We start from the raw sequence: 16,165 nt of genomic DNA, 5'->3' as shown, positions 1-16,165 counted from the left end.
GTAGAGATGTGTATAGAGATATCTCTCTCCTTTTTTATTAGTTAGTTGATAAGAAATGTTATAACAGTAGAACCCTATAATTTTTCTAAAAAAATAAACAAATAATGCATATGAGTAAAAATAGTTGCACTTCACTTTAAATTGGTTTTTCACTTGATTTTATTCGTCGTTTTTGATAAATTAATAAACATATATGTCAATGTACCAACTACCAAGTGCTCCATAATTTGAAATTAATTAATTTCAACTAATGAAAATGAAAATAAATCATATTATTGTACTGCGCGTATCACCCCTCATTACAAACATAGACACATATACAAGCGTTATATAGCTAGCGAATTTGGTTTTTATTATACCTAGATGGTAACAGTACTGAACAGAAGAGTAAGAGGAACAGTGAAAGTAATGTTTATTATAGAGATGACAAGTTAAGGGGTATTAATGTGTGTGTGTAGTAGACTAGTAATAACTATTTGGTACATGCTTGTGTTGATCCAATCCTCTCTACTTTATTATAAGAAAGTAAAAAGTAGAAATATGTATTATTGATGTAATTTTTTTCTGAATTATTATTTTATTATTGTGGATTAAAAACTATATTAAAGTTATGGTAAATAATTATTGAAATATTCATATAAGTAAAAAATATCCTAAGCCAATTAATAGTGAGATTTAAATTTTAAACATACAAATTGGGCAGAGTTGACAAAGTGGAGGGAACACTAAAGAGATAGATCCTGAATGTGATGGTGCCATGCCTTCTGAGTTCACCGGTGGAGTATTGCAAGATCCAAGAACAAGTTTTACAGCAAATGGGGGCCAAAAGAAAATAAAATATTATATTATATATTAAAGTCTACGACAACTATGGTTATAATTCAACAAATTCATCACGGTCAGTAGCAGAAAAACTCTCTGATCGCGTGCAAGTGTTAGAATCACCGCAAAGTTCATGTCTCTCTTCCCATAGACTGCTCATTTTGTTGTAGACTTGAACCATTGTTGGTCTTTGTTCTGGAAAAGGCTGAACACACTCGCAAGCAATCTTCATGAGCATAAACGCTTCACTTTCAAACCCTTCACCAATAATAAACTTATCAATTGCACTATAAAAATTTGAAGGATTAGGAGATAGATTAGCATTGTTACATGAACTCTCCACCAATTCCTCATATAATTTTCCCGTGACCAACTCAAAAATTACATTACCAAAATCATAAACATCCTTCTTCCCATCCTTGATATAAAACGACATGCCTAGACTCTCATGGTTGTTGGGGTTCAAAAACTTGGCATCTCCAAAATTGGATAACTTGGGTTCAAAATTCTTATCTAGCAAGATACTCCGTGAACAAATATTCAAGTGCACCACATGCAGATTGCATAAATGATGGAGCCAAGATAAGGCTCTAGCCACACCTAGTGCAATGTTAATCCTCTGTGGCCATGTCAACATCATAGCCTCAGTTTCCAAAGGGTGCAACCATTTCGAGAGTCTTCCATTTGAGAAATACGGGTACACCAGAATCCTTTCATCGTTTTCGATGCAGAACCCAAGCAGGGGAACTATGTTTCTGTGTCGGAGCTTACCTAGAATCCTTATTTCTATAAGAACTTGTCTCCCAAATTGTTGAGAATCAGTTAGTTTCTTAATGGCTAGGTGCCAACCGTTAGCCAATGTTCCCTTGTACATTATTCCCATCTTTCCAAACCCAATTGCATTGTTTATAGAAAATCCGTCTGTTGCATCATTTAGTTCTTCAAACTTCATAGTGGATGTTAATCTTTCCAGTAGTAGAGCTATCTGTGAATTCAACTCACAACTATCAATGAAATTATCTATATAATAAAGCTATAGAAATTCACTTAATGTTTGCATTCATGAAATGTAATGAAATATAGTAGTCTAGTATATCTCTAAATTCAACCGATAGACCTCAAGTCATTTGGTTTGAGTTGATTCAGTTTATTACTAATCTTAATGTTTGGGTCAGTCAAGCAGCATCAATAATGGGTGTGATCGAATCAATATAAAAGTAAATTAAGACCAAAAGGCAAAATAGAAAAAGCAACATTATTACATTAACAATCTCTGCTTCAAGTGTGAACCAACACATTGAGTACATAAACTCCCCCTATTCTTAAATACTTCTTTAAAAGAAAACATAAGATGATAAGACACCATATCCAACTCAAAACCTTAAAATACTTAATAGGTTTTTCATATTATAAACTTCTCACTCTTTCTTACTTTTTTCAATATAAAACTAATTTCATACACTTCTCACACTTGCAACATTAACGGAACTGCACTCATGTAGGAAACTAACATGATAAATGTATACAACAACAACAACAATAAAGCCTTGTCCCACTAAGTGGGGTCGGCTACATGAATCAAACGATGCCATTGTGCTCTGTCATGTATCATGTCTACAGAGAGACTATTTACATGTAGATCTCGTTTGACCACCTCATGGATAGTCTTCTTAGGTCTTCCTCTGCCTTTCGCCCTTTGTCCATCTTCCATCTCATCCACCCTCATGACTGGATGTTCTATCGGTCTTCTTCTCACATGTCCAAACCACCTGAGACGCGATTCAACCATCTTTTCCACAATGGGTGCTACTCCAACTCTCTCCCTTATATCTTCATTCCTTATTTTATCCAATCGCGTATGACCACTCATCCATCTCAACATCTTCATCTCTGCCACACTCAGCTTATGTTCGTGCTCCCCTTTAGCCGCCCAACACTCCGTACCATACAGCATAGCCGGTCTTATAGCGGTGCGATAGAATTTACCTTTAAGTTTTAAAGGTACTTTTTTGTCGCATATAAAACCAGATGCACTCCGCCATTTTGACCAACCTGCTTGGATCCTATGATTTACATCCTGTTCAATCTCTCCATTATCCTGTATGATGCACCCAAGATACTTAAAACTTTTAACTTTTTCTAGAATGTTTTCTCCAATCTTCACCTCTATATTGGGGTTTTCCGTTCTCAGACTGAACTTACATTCCATATATTCCGTCTTGCTATGGCTTATGCGCAGACCATACACTTCTAAAGCTTCTCTCCATAACTCCAACTTCTTATTTAGGTCTTCCCTTGACTCTCCCATAAGGACGATATCATCGGCAAAAAGCATGCACCATGGCACAGGCTCTTGGATGTGCTCTGTGAGTACTTCCAGGACTAATGTGAAAAGGTATGGGCTTAAGGATGATCCTTGGTGTAATCCTATACCAATAGGGAATTCTTCCGTCACACCACCTTGAGTCTTCACACTAGTTGTGGCCCCATCATACATGTCTTTAATTGCCCGAATATATGCGATCCTTACTCTCCTCTTTTCTAAAACCTTCCATAAGACCTCCCTTGGTACCCTCTCATACGCTTTTTCCAAATCAATAAACAACATATGTAGGTCCCTTTTACTACTACGATACCTCTCCATCATCCTTCTTAATAGGTATATCGCTTCAGTGGTAGATCTTCCTGGCATAAATCCAAATTGATTCTCTGTTACTTGTGTCTCTTTTCTCAACCTCCGTTCTATCACCCTTTCCCATAACTTCATAGTATGACTCATAAGCTTAATCCCTCTATAGTTTCCGCAACTTTGTATATCCCCTTTATTCTTGTAGATAGGTACCAAGGTGCTCTTTCTCCACTCATCAGGCATCTTCTTTGACCTTAAAATCTCATTAAAAAGCTTGGTTAACCAGTTGATGCCTTTTTCTCCAAGACCTTTCCAAACCTCAATCGGGATATTATCAGGTCCTACTGTCCTGCCATTTTTCATCTGCTTTAAAGCCTCTTTTACCTCGAAGTCTCGAATCCTTCGATAGTAGTCAAAGTTTTGATCTTCTTCCCGTGTGCATAATCGACCAAGACTCGGAAGAGTCTTCTGTCCCTCATTAAATAACTCGTAGAAGTAACTCTTCCACCTTTCATTAATCTTCTCCTCTTGGGCCAACACCTCTCCATCCTTATCCTTTATGCACTTAACCTGATCCAAATCTCTCGTTCTTCTTTCCCGACTCTTTGCGATTCTATATATACCTTTTTCTCTTTCTTTTGTGCCCAAAGACTGGTAGAAACCCTCGTATGCTCTTGTTTTGCTTCACTTACAGCCACTTTTGTCTCTTTCTTAGCCGCCTTATATTTTTCCCAATTATCTGCATTGCGGCATAAAGACCACTCTTTAAAACATTCCCTTTTTATCTTTATCTTTTCTTGTATACTCGCATTCCACCACCAGGACTCCCTGTCTCTTGGTCCTATTCCTTTAGATTCACCAAAACTTTCTTTTGCTGTTCTTCTAATAACTTCTGCCATCTCCCTCCACATCTCTTCCGCGCTTCCGTTTCTATCCCACTTTGCCTCTTCTCCTACCCGTCTTAGGAAGTTTCTTTGTTCCTCACCTTTCATCCGCCACCACCTCGTCCTTGGGTTCTTCGTATAATATCTTTTTCTCAACTTTTGCTCAACGCGAAAATCCATGACGAGCACCCTATGTTGTGTTGTCAAACTCTCTCCCGGAATAATTTTACAGTTAATGCAAAATTTCCGGTCGACTCTCCTCAACAAGAAGAAGTCGATTTGAGAGCTTGTCATGCCACTCTTATAGGTTATAAGATGTTCGTCTCTCTTTTTAAAACATGTATTTGCGATAAGAAGATCAAAGGTTGAAGAAAAGTCCAAAATGGTTTTACCCTCGGCATTAATCACCCCGAAACCATGGCCTCCGTGAATACTCCCATATCCAGTCACTTCTCTTCCAACATGGCCATTTAAATCTCCTCCTAAGAAAATCTTATCTCCCAAAGGTATGCCTTGAACCAAACTCTCTAGATCCTCCCAAAACCTTATCTTGTGTTGTTCGTCCGAACCCACTTACGGTGCATAGGCGCTAATCACATGGAAAGCACCTCCCTCCACCACAAGTTTGATAGTGATGATCCGATCTCCCACCCTCTTGACATCCACTACGTCCCTCTTCCACTGCTTATCCACAGTTATTCCAACCCCATTCCTATTCTTCACCTTTCCTGTATACCAAAGTTTGAAGCCAGAAGTATCAAACTCCCTAACCTTTGCACCAACCCATTTCGTTTCTTGTAGGCACATAATGTTAATCTTCCTCCTTGTCATGGTGTCCACCACCTCTATGGACTTTCCTGTTAGAGTGCCTATGTTTCATGTCCCAAATCTCAACCTTCTGTCGCTTCGACCTTTACCTTTTACTTTGTGAACTAGCTTATTTACCCTCGTCCGTTCACGAAAACGCGAGAACTCTTGCTCATTTAACACTACATCCGGGCACCGATGCAGCGGCTCTTGCTTTGACACCGTACTCGAGCCATACGACGCGTTGCTTCCGGGGAACGACCTAGCTTTAACGCAATAATGTCTTTGATTCATGTCATGGGGGTTCGGCTATATTTTTATGTTGGTTGCCGAAGACCTAACACAACCCTCCTCCTTTATCCGGGCTTGGAACCGGCTATGTACCGCAAGTGTAACATAGGCAGAGTTTAACATGATAAATGTATAAGTGGCTAATTTCATTAAGATAAAGAACATAAGTAGAATTACATAGCTTTCTTGTTTAATTATTATAAATAATTAAGATTGTCCAATTTCCAAACAAAGTTGAAAAGATAAAAAATAAAAAGGAAAGAAGACTACAATATAAAATACACAGATTACAGAGAGAGTAAATAAAGCGTTGAGGAAAAGAAATAGAAGAGAAGGAATACCTTTTGGCTTCCTTTCTCATGCAACTGAGGCATCTGATCAGCTTCTATTCCGAGCTTTCTCCCTGTGATGATGGAACACACATATTTGACTAGTTCTACACCTTTATTGTGGTTGATCCACTTCAATAATTTTGCCCAGTAACTATTTGAAAGGAAAAAGATGCACGCAAGAAGAAAACTAAAGGATGATGCAAAACCAACAAAAAGGCCATCCTTGAACGACTGGTCCATGATAATAAGCCCTCCTCCTCCATCGAAGGAGCATGGTTCCAAGGGCCCTCCACAAAGCCCCCTATTCTTAGCATAGCTAACACTTACCGAACCATATGCCAAGTTAGGCACTTCCCCTGACAACTTATTGTTGTCAAAAGACAGTGTTCGGATCCTGGGAAGCGCCGCAAGTTGACCCGGGATTCCACCAGTGAGCATGTTGCCATCAAGCTTGAGAACATTCAGGTAAGTGCAGCTAGCGAGAGATGGTGGAATCTGTCCGCTGAAGTTGTTGTTGGAGAGATCAATGGAGACAGCGAAGGGGAGTAATGTATGAATATCAGAGGGGAGAGGTGCCCATAAGCTGTTTGATGAAAGGTCTAAAGCAGTTAATGAAGTGCAATTATGAAGTCCCCGCGGAAACTGGCCCTTCAGCCTCATGTTTGACAGGTCGATTCCTAGCACTCTGTTTTCACTGGGATTCCAGCATCTAACACCCTCAAAATTACAAATGACACCTTCGGTTTTGTTGTTGAAGTCCCAGCTAGCTAAGAAATTATATGGATCTTCCAAGGAATCCTTGATGGATTTTAAACAGAATATATCTGTTTCAGTAGCATGAATGCAGAGCAAGATTTGGGTGAAGATGAGAATAGTAATAGTAATTCCCACTCTTGTTTTAGGACTCATACTTCCTTGCTTCATTTTGAAGATTTCAAATGGTCATATTTAGTTGTAACAAGAAGTGAATTAGTGAATTAGTGAAGATTTCATCTTGGTACTCTTTCTTCCTCACAACTATATTTTATTATTTTATGAGTTTCGCATTCTGACTCTTATTGGATATACTTTTATCCCATTCATTTTTTAGTAAATTAAGGAAATATCAAATGTTATATGGTTTTTTTTGTGCCACACAGATAAAGATATTTTTTAGTAATTAAAATTTAATATATATGATCGATTAAATCGTATTATTTTTATTAAAATTAGGTTAGACAAATTAATTTGATTGAAAAAATAATAAATCAAATCTTGAACTGGTCTAAATTAATATTATTTTTTATAGAAAATGATTATAATATTCTATTATAAAAAATGACTAAAATATTTCTATTATATATATATATATATATTAATTTTGAGAATCTTAAATTCTAATTTTTTATTTTTCTATTATTATAAGGTTTGGATTTAGAATTTTCAGAATTAATATATATATATATATATATATATATATATATATATATAATAAGAGTATTTTAATTATTTTCTATAATAAGAGTATTATAGTCATTTTTTATAAAAAAATAATATCAATTTAGACCAATTCAAAATTTGATTTACTATTTTTTTGCTCAAATCAATTTGTCTAACCTAATTTTGACAAAATAACACAATTTAATCGATTATATGTGTTAAATTTTAATCATTAAAAAATATCTTTAAAAAAATGTTTTAAACGTCTTTATCTGAGTCGGCTTCTTTTTTTTTTCCCTAAATTAGATTATGGTTATTTCATTATAAATATTAGTTTCTTTTTTTTTGGATGATATGTTCGTAATTTCACGGAATTGTAATTGTGTTTAGTCCGTGTTATTTTGAAGAGTGAAGTGATAAATAAATTTAAAAAATTTATATTTTAGATAAATTAATTTAAAAAATATAATAAATTTTTTTATAATAATAAATGTAAATAAATTAATTTAAATTAAAATGTTTTATTTTAATTATAAAAATTATTTTAAAATAATATATCTATATTTATTATCTTCAAAAAAATTATTGATTTTTTTTAATTAATTTATCTCAAATATAAATCTTTAAAAATTTATTTGTTAATTTACTCTTTATATTATAAAAAAGTATAGGGTATCAATATATTATTTATCAACTTATTACTAACAATAATTAATTATTATATTTTAAACACATATATAAAGAGATACATTTAGAAAATATATCTATAAAAATACTTTTATTAAATACATGCATAAAAAATATATTTTTATTAGACATATTTACAGAGACATTTTCATTAAACTTAATTATAAATATGAGTTGGCAGAAGTTGTCAAATATATTGTTGGTAACGTAGCGTGGTTGATATATGCTACCTAAACCTTGCGTCAAACTAGCTGATTTGTCTGCAGTAGACTTGAAGCACCAGAAGTAGCATGCATCAATCCAATTGATAATTTATGACAGGACGCAGAATAAGTCCACACATGTGTGCGGAAAATTCAGGGCTCTTGTCTCATAACATAGAACATTAATACAGAAAGACTAGAGAGATTTTAGAATGCATTTAATTTGTGTCTTTTTTGTATTTTTTTACTTTTAATTTATAAAATAAAAAATAAAAAACAAATCAAAATATCAAATACACAATTAAAAAAGACAATACATTTGGGCCGGACATTCTAGCTAAACAATTTCCTCTTTTGTGGTCTAAGGCGAAATTTGACTTTTTAGTTTTGGTCAACAAACCAAATTCGTCTATATACAAGAAACATCCAAATGGATTGGATTGGAGATCAAATAATAATGAAGCTTTACAAAGCAAACCTCGACCTCCACCTTTTCCCAATCAAAGCCCAATATTGGTTGTCCAAAAAAGAATTAATTGATGATGTTTATAGGTTTGGCTATCGATCGACGATTATTGAAATACATAAAGTGACAAGTCCAAAAAAAAAAAAACAAAGAAATACATTCATCAGTGAGGGGATCCATTATATTAATGTACTGTAATTTATAAAATATTTTATACAATTATTCAATTATATTAATTCTTTTAAATAATTATTCATATAATTAATATAAAAAATAATTATGTAATTAAATATACATGTAAAATTATTTTATATTAACGATGTATTAAAATAAAATTTTTAATTTTAAAATTTATATCCTCTAAAATAATAAAATAATAATAAAGTAAAAAATTAATCACCATTAATTTTATAACTTCGATCATATCTTAGTTTCACCATATTGATTTAAAATTTATTAACTCCATATTTTCTCACTTTATCAATTCTCTCACTTTAGATAATTTTGAACCTTAATTTTAATACTAAAATAAAAGATGTATTAGAATATAAGACACAATTAAAGTGATACATATAGTATATTTCCGGTATAATATAATTGTTATTACTATATTAAATTAACTCAGTTTTACAGTTTCATTTATATTAAAATTAACCATCAATATTAGTTATTATATATTTATATGTATAAATATATATTTTTATTTAATTTATTTTTAATATATATTTTATATTTTAATATATATTTTATATTATTAGTAATTGATATTAATAAATTTTAGTACACACATACTATAGTTGATATATATATATATATATATATATATATATATATATATATAAAGTTGACAAAACACAACGCGTCTTGACTCTGGAAATGTAGAGACAGACTGATGATACTATATATATTGTTTTAATTAAAATTGTAGCATTGACGACTAGGAAAAATGTTAGACGATGATTAATAACTTTCTTTTTTATATATATTTTTGTTTTATATTTGAATTAATGCTAACAAAATTTCTATTTTATATTACTAAAAGTGTTGACCCATGTCATTATTTCCTTTAAACAGTGACATGAATAAAATGCATCTGTTGTGCTAAGCTTTAGAAAGTGCTTATTGAAATGAAGAGAATGGTAGAAGCGATAAGTTGCATTGAACAAGTAGCAGCAAGTATATGAAAAGAAATCCATTATTAATAATAGATGGAGCAAGCAAGCAAGGTAGGAAGAGAAGTAAGAGGAGAAGGACGAAGTAGAATAGTGGAGGATAAGAGAAGCTAAATAAAGCAGGAAGATAGAGATGGAAGTAAAGTATTAGAAGAAAACGATGATTACATGAGTATAAGCAGCAAAGAGTAGCGGCAACTACTATCCTAAGCCGCATTTTATTTAACATTTGAAATCACCGTAACCATCACCATACTAACAAGCATACATGATACATGCATTTAGTTGGCAGTTGGAGGCCAGTGGCCGTGATGAGGTGGGTGTGGCTTGTATGGGTGTGGATGTGGTTTGTAGTAACCGTCAGTCTCCTCATTCTCAGCCGGAGGGTGGTGACCGCCGTGTCCACCACCTCCATACGGTGGCTTGTAAGGACGAGGCTCATGGTGTTGTGGTGGCTTGTAGTACCCATTAACCTCAACCTTCTCTACTTGCTCCTCCTGATGGGGTGGCTTTCCATATGGTGGCTTCTCGTGTGGTGGTTTTTCATATGGTGGCTTCTCATGTGGTGGCTTCTCGTGTGGTGGCTTCTCAAAGGGTGGCTTCTCGTGTGGTGGTTTCTCGAATGGTGGCTTATGGTATGGAGGCTTCTCATAGGGTGGCTTTTGGAACGGAGGCTTGTGAATAGGTTTAGGGTATTCATCAGCAATGGAGACTGCTGCAAAGAGCAATGCAAGTAGCAACACTGCAAGTGTGTTTTTGAGAGCCATGTTTGTTTTGGATGCTGAAAGCAGAGAGGGGGAGTGGGGTTTTATAGTGGTTCCATGGCATGCATGATGGCGTCATGGCACTTGTCATCTCTTCATTCTTTAGTCTCTTAAGTCCAATTGCTAAGATTTTTAGTGGAATTTATTCAGACTTTGACAGAGACGGATGTCTCTGATCTGCCTTGTTGGGTCATATTTTATCTTATGTAATAACTAAACCTTTGGACTGTTAGGAATAAGCTGCACCACAGTTGAAATCTTTGACTATTTTGCTCAAATCATACGTACCAACTTTATTAATTTCGTTAGGTAAATTATGTTATCAGAATCATAGGTAAAATTCGTCAAAAGTAATGCATATGCTTTTGTTTTCCGTCATCCACGAATAATATTTCCCGCATATTTTATTTGTCGCCTCGTCTACGCATCATACCGTTAGTGCGAGCCTTCTATTTTTATTTCAGACAATAACATTAGAAAAAGTTTCGAATGAAAATATTTTATTTAAATAAATTTGATAATATTTTGGCAATCACTTTTACTAGATATTTAAAATATTAAATATATATGTAAGATAATCCTCCCATGCGAACAAAGTCAATATCTGTAAATATATATTTGTTAATTCCTAGGCTTTAAATCCATATATCTGTAATCACATCAAAGGATGGCACGTCTTAAAAAAAAAAAATTGAATGGATGTCATATAATATAATCATATTTGAAGATGTCTTATTAAGCTAATTAGTATCATTTAGCAATTTTTATGATTTAAAATCTTAATGATATTTTTTCTTTTAATTAATGTATTATTTTTTATTATTAATTTATTACTATTAAATAAAATTATATTATACTTAGTATATATAGTATAATATTACAAATTTATCACTTTTAATTCTATCAACTTTAATCTACACTAAAAAAAATTTTACTTTATTGAGCAAAACTTCTTTGCACCGATATCTTTGTTGAAGAATGTTAAGATATTGTAAATTTTATAATTTGTAGTTATTAATTAGTTATTATTAATATTTTTAGTAGTATAAAATTTTATTTAATAATATAAAATTAATTTTTTTTAATAATTAAATACTGACTAAACCAAAGCAAGAAACAATCTTTGTAGGGCCGCTACCGCCACACTACTTCCGACGATAATATTTTATAAAATCAATAGATTCATTTAAAATTATAATATCAAATAATTTTAAGAGTTAAATCGAAAAATTTTAACTACTATGCTCTCACCCTCTCCTCCATCTGTTCTATCTCTGTTTCTTTCCTCTTCTTCTGTTTCTTCCCCTTTTTTCACCCCTCCTCCGTCTACTCCAACCTTCTCCTTCTCCTTTTATTCCCTTTCGTCTTGTTCCTCCCTTTTCTCCTGTTTTTCGATTTTTCAACCGCTTTTCAGTCTAGTTTTAATACTTTGTTTGTTTTATGGTTTGGTTATGTATTTTCTATCTTTGTTTAATTTTAATAACCCTTTATGATGAATTTTTCTCCTCTTTATTTTGTGGTGTTTTATTTTCTTTTTTTTTATGAATAGTTATGGTTACGGTTCATCTCTAAATAAATATACTATAGATAATATTTTGTTCATTGAATATTTTCATATAAGAAAAGAATTTAGATTTATTTAAAAAAATGAATAATATTATATATATATATATATCTAAATTTTTTTATTAAATTAAATTTAACTAAATTAAACAATAAAATTTAAAATAATGTAGTCATAACTAATTTTTATTATGTTAGATTAAATTTAATTAAATTTGGTTAATAAAAACTTAGATCTATAGCATTATTCAAAAATAATATCTTATATATAATATTATTGCACTACTTTTAATTTTGTGTAGTTTTAAATAAACTAGATTAGATTTTATCTATGTTTATATATATATATTAAAATTATATGGAATTGAATATATATTGGATTATATATATATGACCACTTTCCATCTTAGTTTAATATGGAGAATATATATGTAATTTTCTTCTTTAGATATAAATCTAAATGTCTTTTTGTTATTTGTAAGTGTTGTATGATTATTTTATGAATGAAATATTTGTTCCATAGTAAAAAAAAATCTAAATATCATTAAAAAAATACTCTTATTTGTTTAATTTCAAAGAGAGAATACAAAAATATATTTATATTTGGAAAATTAATACGGAATCAATATATGCTCTAAAACATAAATTAAATATTTTCTAAATAAATATAAGAGGACATGCATAACTGTACGTTTCGTTTCTCTATTTTTATATTTGTCTCCAATTTCTAAAATATAAAAAATTCAAGCACAAGTATTTAAAAGTTAAAACAATAATTTGTTGGTAAGATTTTATATATTCGTTTTGTACTATATATATATATAATGTATAGAATATAGTTAACATCATATATATGTACAAGTCTTATGTCTCACCTAATGGTTAAAATGTCTATACTAGTGGTTGGATACGAGACAAAATGTAATTAACGAAGATCTATTTTGAGCAAGAATTTTTTGTCCACGTGCGTTGCTGGTTTGCTCCGCATCCACCTACTAATTATTCTACATTATTCATTCAATCATTCATTAAATAAATCTCATCCATCTCTCATATAGTAGAAAACTCCGACACGGAACTCCCAAATAAATTAACTCAATAATCGTTTGTTCTCACTTTTTCTTTCTAGAATTAAAATAGGGAGTCAAACTTTTTCTATTTGTCTAAATTTAAACAAAAATAAAAAATTTTATAATAAAAAATTAACTAATGTATGTTAACTGTTTAAAAAATATTTTTTTAACTTTTTTTCTTTCGAAAATAGTTAAACAACCAGAAACCCAGTGTCAATTTGCCAAATTCATCAAAAAGGTTGATTGGATGAAAATTTTGAACTCGTCGACTTCGTAAATTTTGTTATAAGAATATATACAAAAATTAAAAATTATAATCTTTAAATACATTTCTTTTTTATTATTTTGTTATTTAGTTTTTTTGTTTGTGATTTAACTTATTTCTTAAAACAAAGATATTTTTTTTATAACAATTTTATTCCTAATTTTATGTTATATTGTGTTGTAATTTTTTGTTCGAAAATTATTTGTTAACTAAAATTAAGTTTAAAAGGCTTTTTTTTATTCTTTGTAATAATTTGAGAATGATGAATATTATAATGGAAAACTCTTTTGATGTTGAAACTTTGTGTTATAATTTAAGTTTTTATTTATATTTGAAGTATAATTAGAATTTTATTTATTATATTTCTTAAATTAATTTTTATTAGTTTTATTATTTTAAAAAAATAGGTGAACTACCCACTAGCCCTCCAATCTTTCAAAAAGCCAGATAAACTAATATTTCAGGCAAAGTATCAAAAATTAAATTGGCCATCGAATTGATTTAAATTAAAAATTTAATGATTTAATTGATATTCAATCGAAATTGGTCAATTTTTATCATAGAATTTGATAACCGATTTTTGATTTAACTAATCAGTCGATTCGATCTGATTTTTTTTAAAACGATTATTTTAGATTCATTTATTTTGATGGTTCGGAGTGATAATATTAATTTTAGGTAGGTCTTCCCGTGATAAAATTTAGAGTCCACTTTATCATGTCATAATTTATTAGTTATAGAATATGAAAAAATTAATATTATAATTAATTTACTATAAAAAATGAAAATTTGATTAAGAATAGAGGAAACCAATTATTTTTTGAAACTTAATTGACATAGCAATTATATATAGATATCTGAAGCTTCTCCACTTAATTATTTTTGTTTTCCATGGACAAGTGCTCATTTATTTGCTTAACTTTCTTATCAATTATTCAGACCTTTAGGATACCTGACTAATACTAACTTACAGCAAGGCAGTAATTTGTGGAGGGATTTTAAATCCGAATAAAATATGATGTATTTGGACGTATAATAATAAGAGGTACATGCATGATGCATGAGTCATTTTCCACTATATGCAGACACTGTAGAGTGATTGAATCGTTTTTCTAATAATGCGCCAAAATGCTTTTCAAAACACGCGTTGTGTTGCCGGAGTAGCTGCTTTATGTCTCTCGTCTATCTTCATCTTCCTTAATGCCAAATGCTTTGCAATATCTTATTTATAGAGGGAAATTGTTTACTACTTGTTTAAAGGATTTAATTTTGATACATTAAAGGTGTAAAATATACCATGCATCGTCTAATTATAATATTTTTTTAAATAATTATTTATATAATTAATATAAAAAATATATATTTTTATTGACATGATGTTACATAATTAAATACATTTATGTATCGATCTTTAACTTGGTAATATGATAAGTTTAAACTTAATTGTTCTGAAAATTGAGATAGGTACAAATAAACTAAGCTACCAAAGAGTACTATTTCTCATCATAATATTTAATATTCCCATGGAGTACAGTAGTGTAGCTTAATTAACTTTTGTTATGGGAACGTAATGTTATGAATTGGACAAATAAATGTAGAAAGACTGAAGGAGTAACATTAATTGCATATTTTTAAGTCAATGCACATGTCTATTCAAGTTACTGGTTAATGTGTAGAATAATTAGAACAAAATAAGTGAGAATTATGACCAAATTAAACGATTATAAGTATCTAAGAATGATACAGAAAGAAGTAACTATTACTCATTGACTTGATCTATGATGTTTATATTACGTAAAACAAAATGCGTCTTGGAGTCCGAAGACTAATTTCCTTTCTACCATCAGTAATGCTATATTTACAAATATTAGCTAAAAATATAATAATCAACTGCTAAACTAAAAGTATTGAATTACTAGTTAAAAGTACATACTATATCCACTGTAATAAGTTACTCCAAATTTTAATTTGTGGTGATAATTGATTTTCCAGTGGTGGTCCAAATATTCATTTTATCATTTTATGTATATCATCCTTCTTTTTCTATTCTTGAAGTGTTCTCTAAAAATAATTCATAGTAATGATCAGTTTTGCAGCAAAAATGTGCTTGTCCAATGTAAGAAGATTATTAATTACATATTTAAAAAAAATTAAGTGGCATAGTGCATGAGGTTTAAAATTAATAAATTATGATTATGTTGACACATTATCATATAAATCTGTCTCGTTACGCATATATCTCAAAATAATAATAATGATAATAGGACCCAACCCATGTTATAAAAGCTACGATGTTCCATCACTTGCATGCATTCTAATTAGAAAACATAATGATGGAGATATAGGACTAGAGGAGTTACAACGGACAATCAATGGCAGAATAGTCTTCAATGGCGTCTGATGTTCACACTAGGCCTCTCATGCAGAAACGTGTAATTGGTCCTAAAACTTCTTCACTCATGTACTGTACAAATCTCGTCTTGCAATAATATTGTCTTCTTCCCAAAGTAATTAATTATTAGTTGAAAAGTTCACTACAAAGCTTTTGGAATAATGGAGAGACAAAATTCTTTTTTTCTTATATGAAAAAGATTACTATGCTTTTTTACTATGTATATATGCAAAACAAAAATAATATTCATACATTAAATAATTTTAATATTTGTGTAAAAATACAATTTTTATTAATTAATTATGTATTTAAATTATTTTTAATTAATAAAATAAAAAAATATTAATATTAAAATAATTATTAAAGAATATCGATATAATAGGATTGGGTATGGAA

The 16,165-nt window shown here is 30.7% G+C and overlaps 2 protein-coding genes across 2 annotated transcripts; both read right to left on the bottom strand.

Moving 5' to 3' along the window:
* Positions 1 to 704: 704 nt before the first annotated feature.
* LOC130969925 (probably inactive leucine-rich repeat receptor-like protein kinase At5g48380) lies at positions 705 to 6,760 on the bottom strand. Its single transcript, XM_057895846.1, has 2 exons — positions 5,775 to 6,760; positions 705 to 1,807 (listed from the first exon to the last, which is right to left on the bottom strand). Exons 1-2 carry the CDS (start codon positions 6,687 to 6,689, stop codon positions 875 to 877), a joined length of 1,848 nt encoding a protein of 615 aa, XP_057751829.1. The 5' UTR covers positions 6,690 to 6,760; the 3' UTR covers positions 705 to 874.
* A 3,233-nt stretch (positions 6,761 to 9,993) lies between these two features.
* LOC130966942 (early nodulin-75-like) lies at positions 9,994 to 10,479 on the bottom strand. The gene has a single exon (XM_057891763.1). It carries the CDS (start codon positions 10,477 to 10,479, stop codon positions 9,994 to 9,996), a length of 486 nt encoding a protein of 161 aa, XP_057747746.1.
* Between the last annotated feature and the right edge of the window lie 5,686 nt (positions 10,480 to 16,165).

Source organism: Arachis stenosperma, chromosome 3 (assembly GCF_014773155.1).
Source record: "Arachis stenosperma cultivar V10309 chromosome 3, arast.V10309.gnm1.PFL2, whole genome shotgun sequence".
Classification (NCBI taxonomy): domain Eukaryota; kingdom Viridiplantae; phylum Streptophyta; class Magnoliopsida; order Fabales; family Fabaceae; genus Arachis; species Arachis stenosperma.
This window is presented reverse-complemented; position numbering and strand designations above follow the sequence as displayed.

Bases quoted from the DNA above. Each gene is read 5' to 3' on its own strand.
- LOC130969925 (XM_057895846.1), bottom strand. From the start codon at position 6,689: ATGAAGCAAGGAAGTATGAGTCCTAAAACAAGAGTGGGAATTACTATT. The intron at 1,808-5,774 runs GTATTCCTTCTC...TTGAATTCACAG, and splicing joins ATGAGAAAGGAAGCCAAAAG to ATAGCTCTACTACTGGAAAG.
- LOC130966942 (XM_057891763.1), bottom strand. From the start codon at position 10,479: ATGGCTCTCAAAAACACACTTGCAGTGTTGCTACTTGCATTGCTCTTT.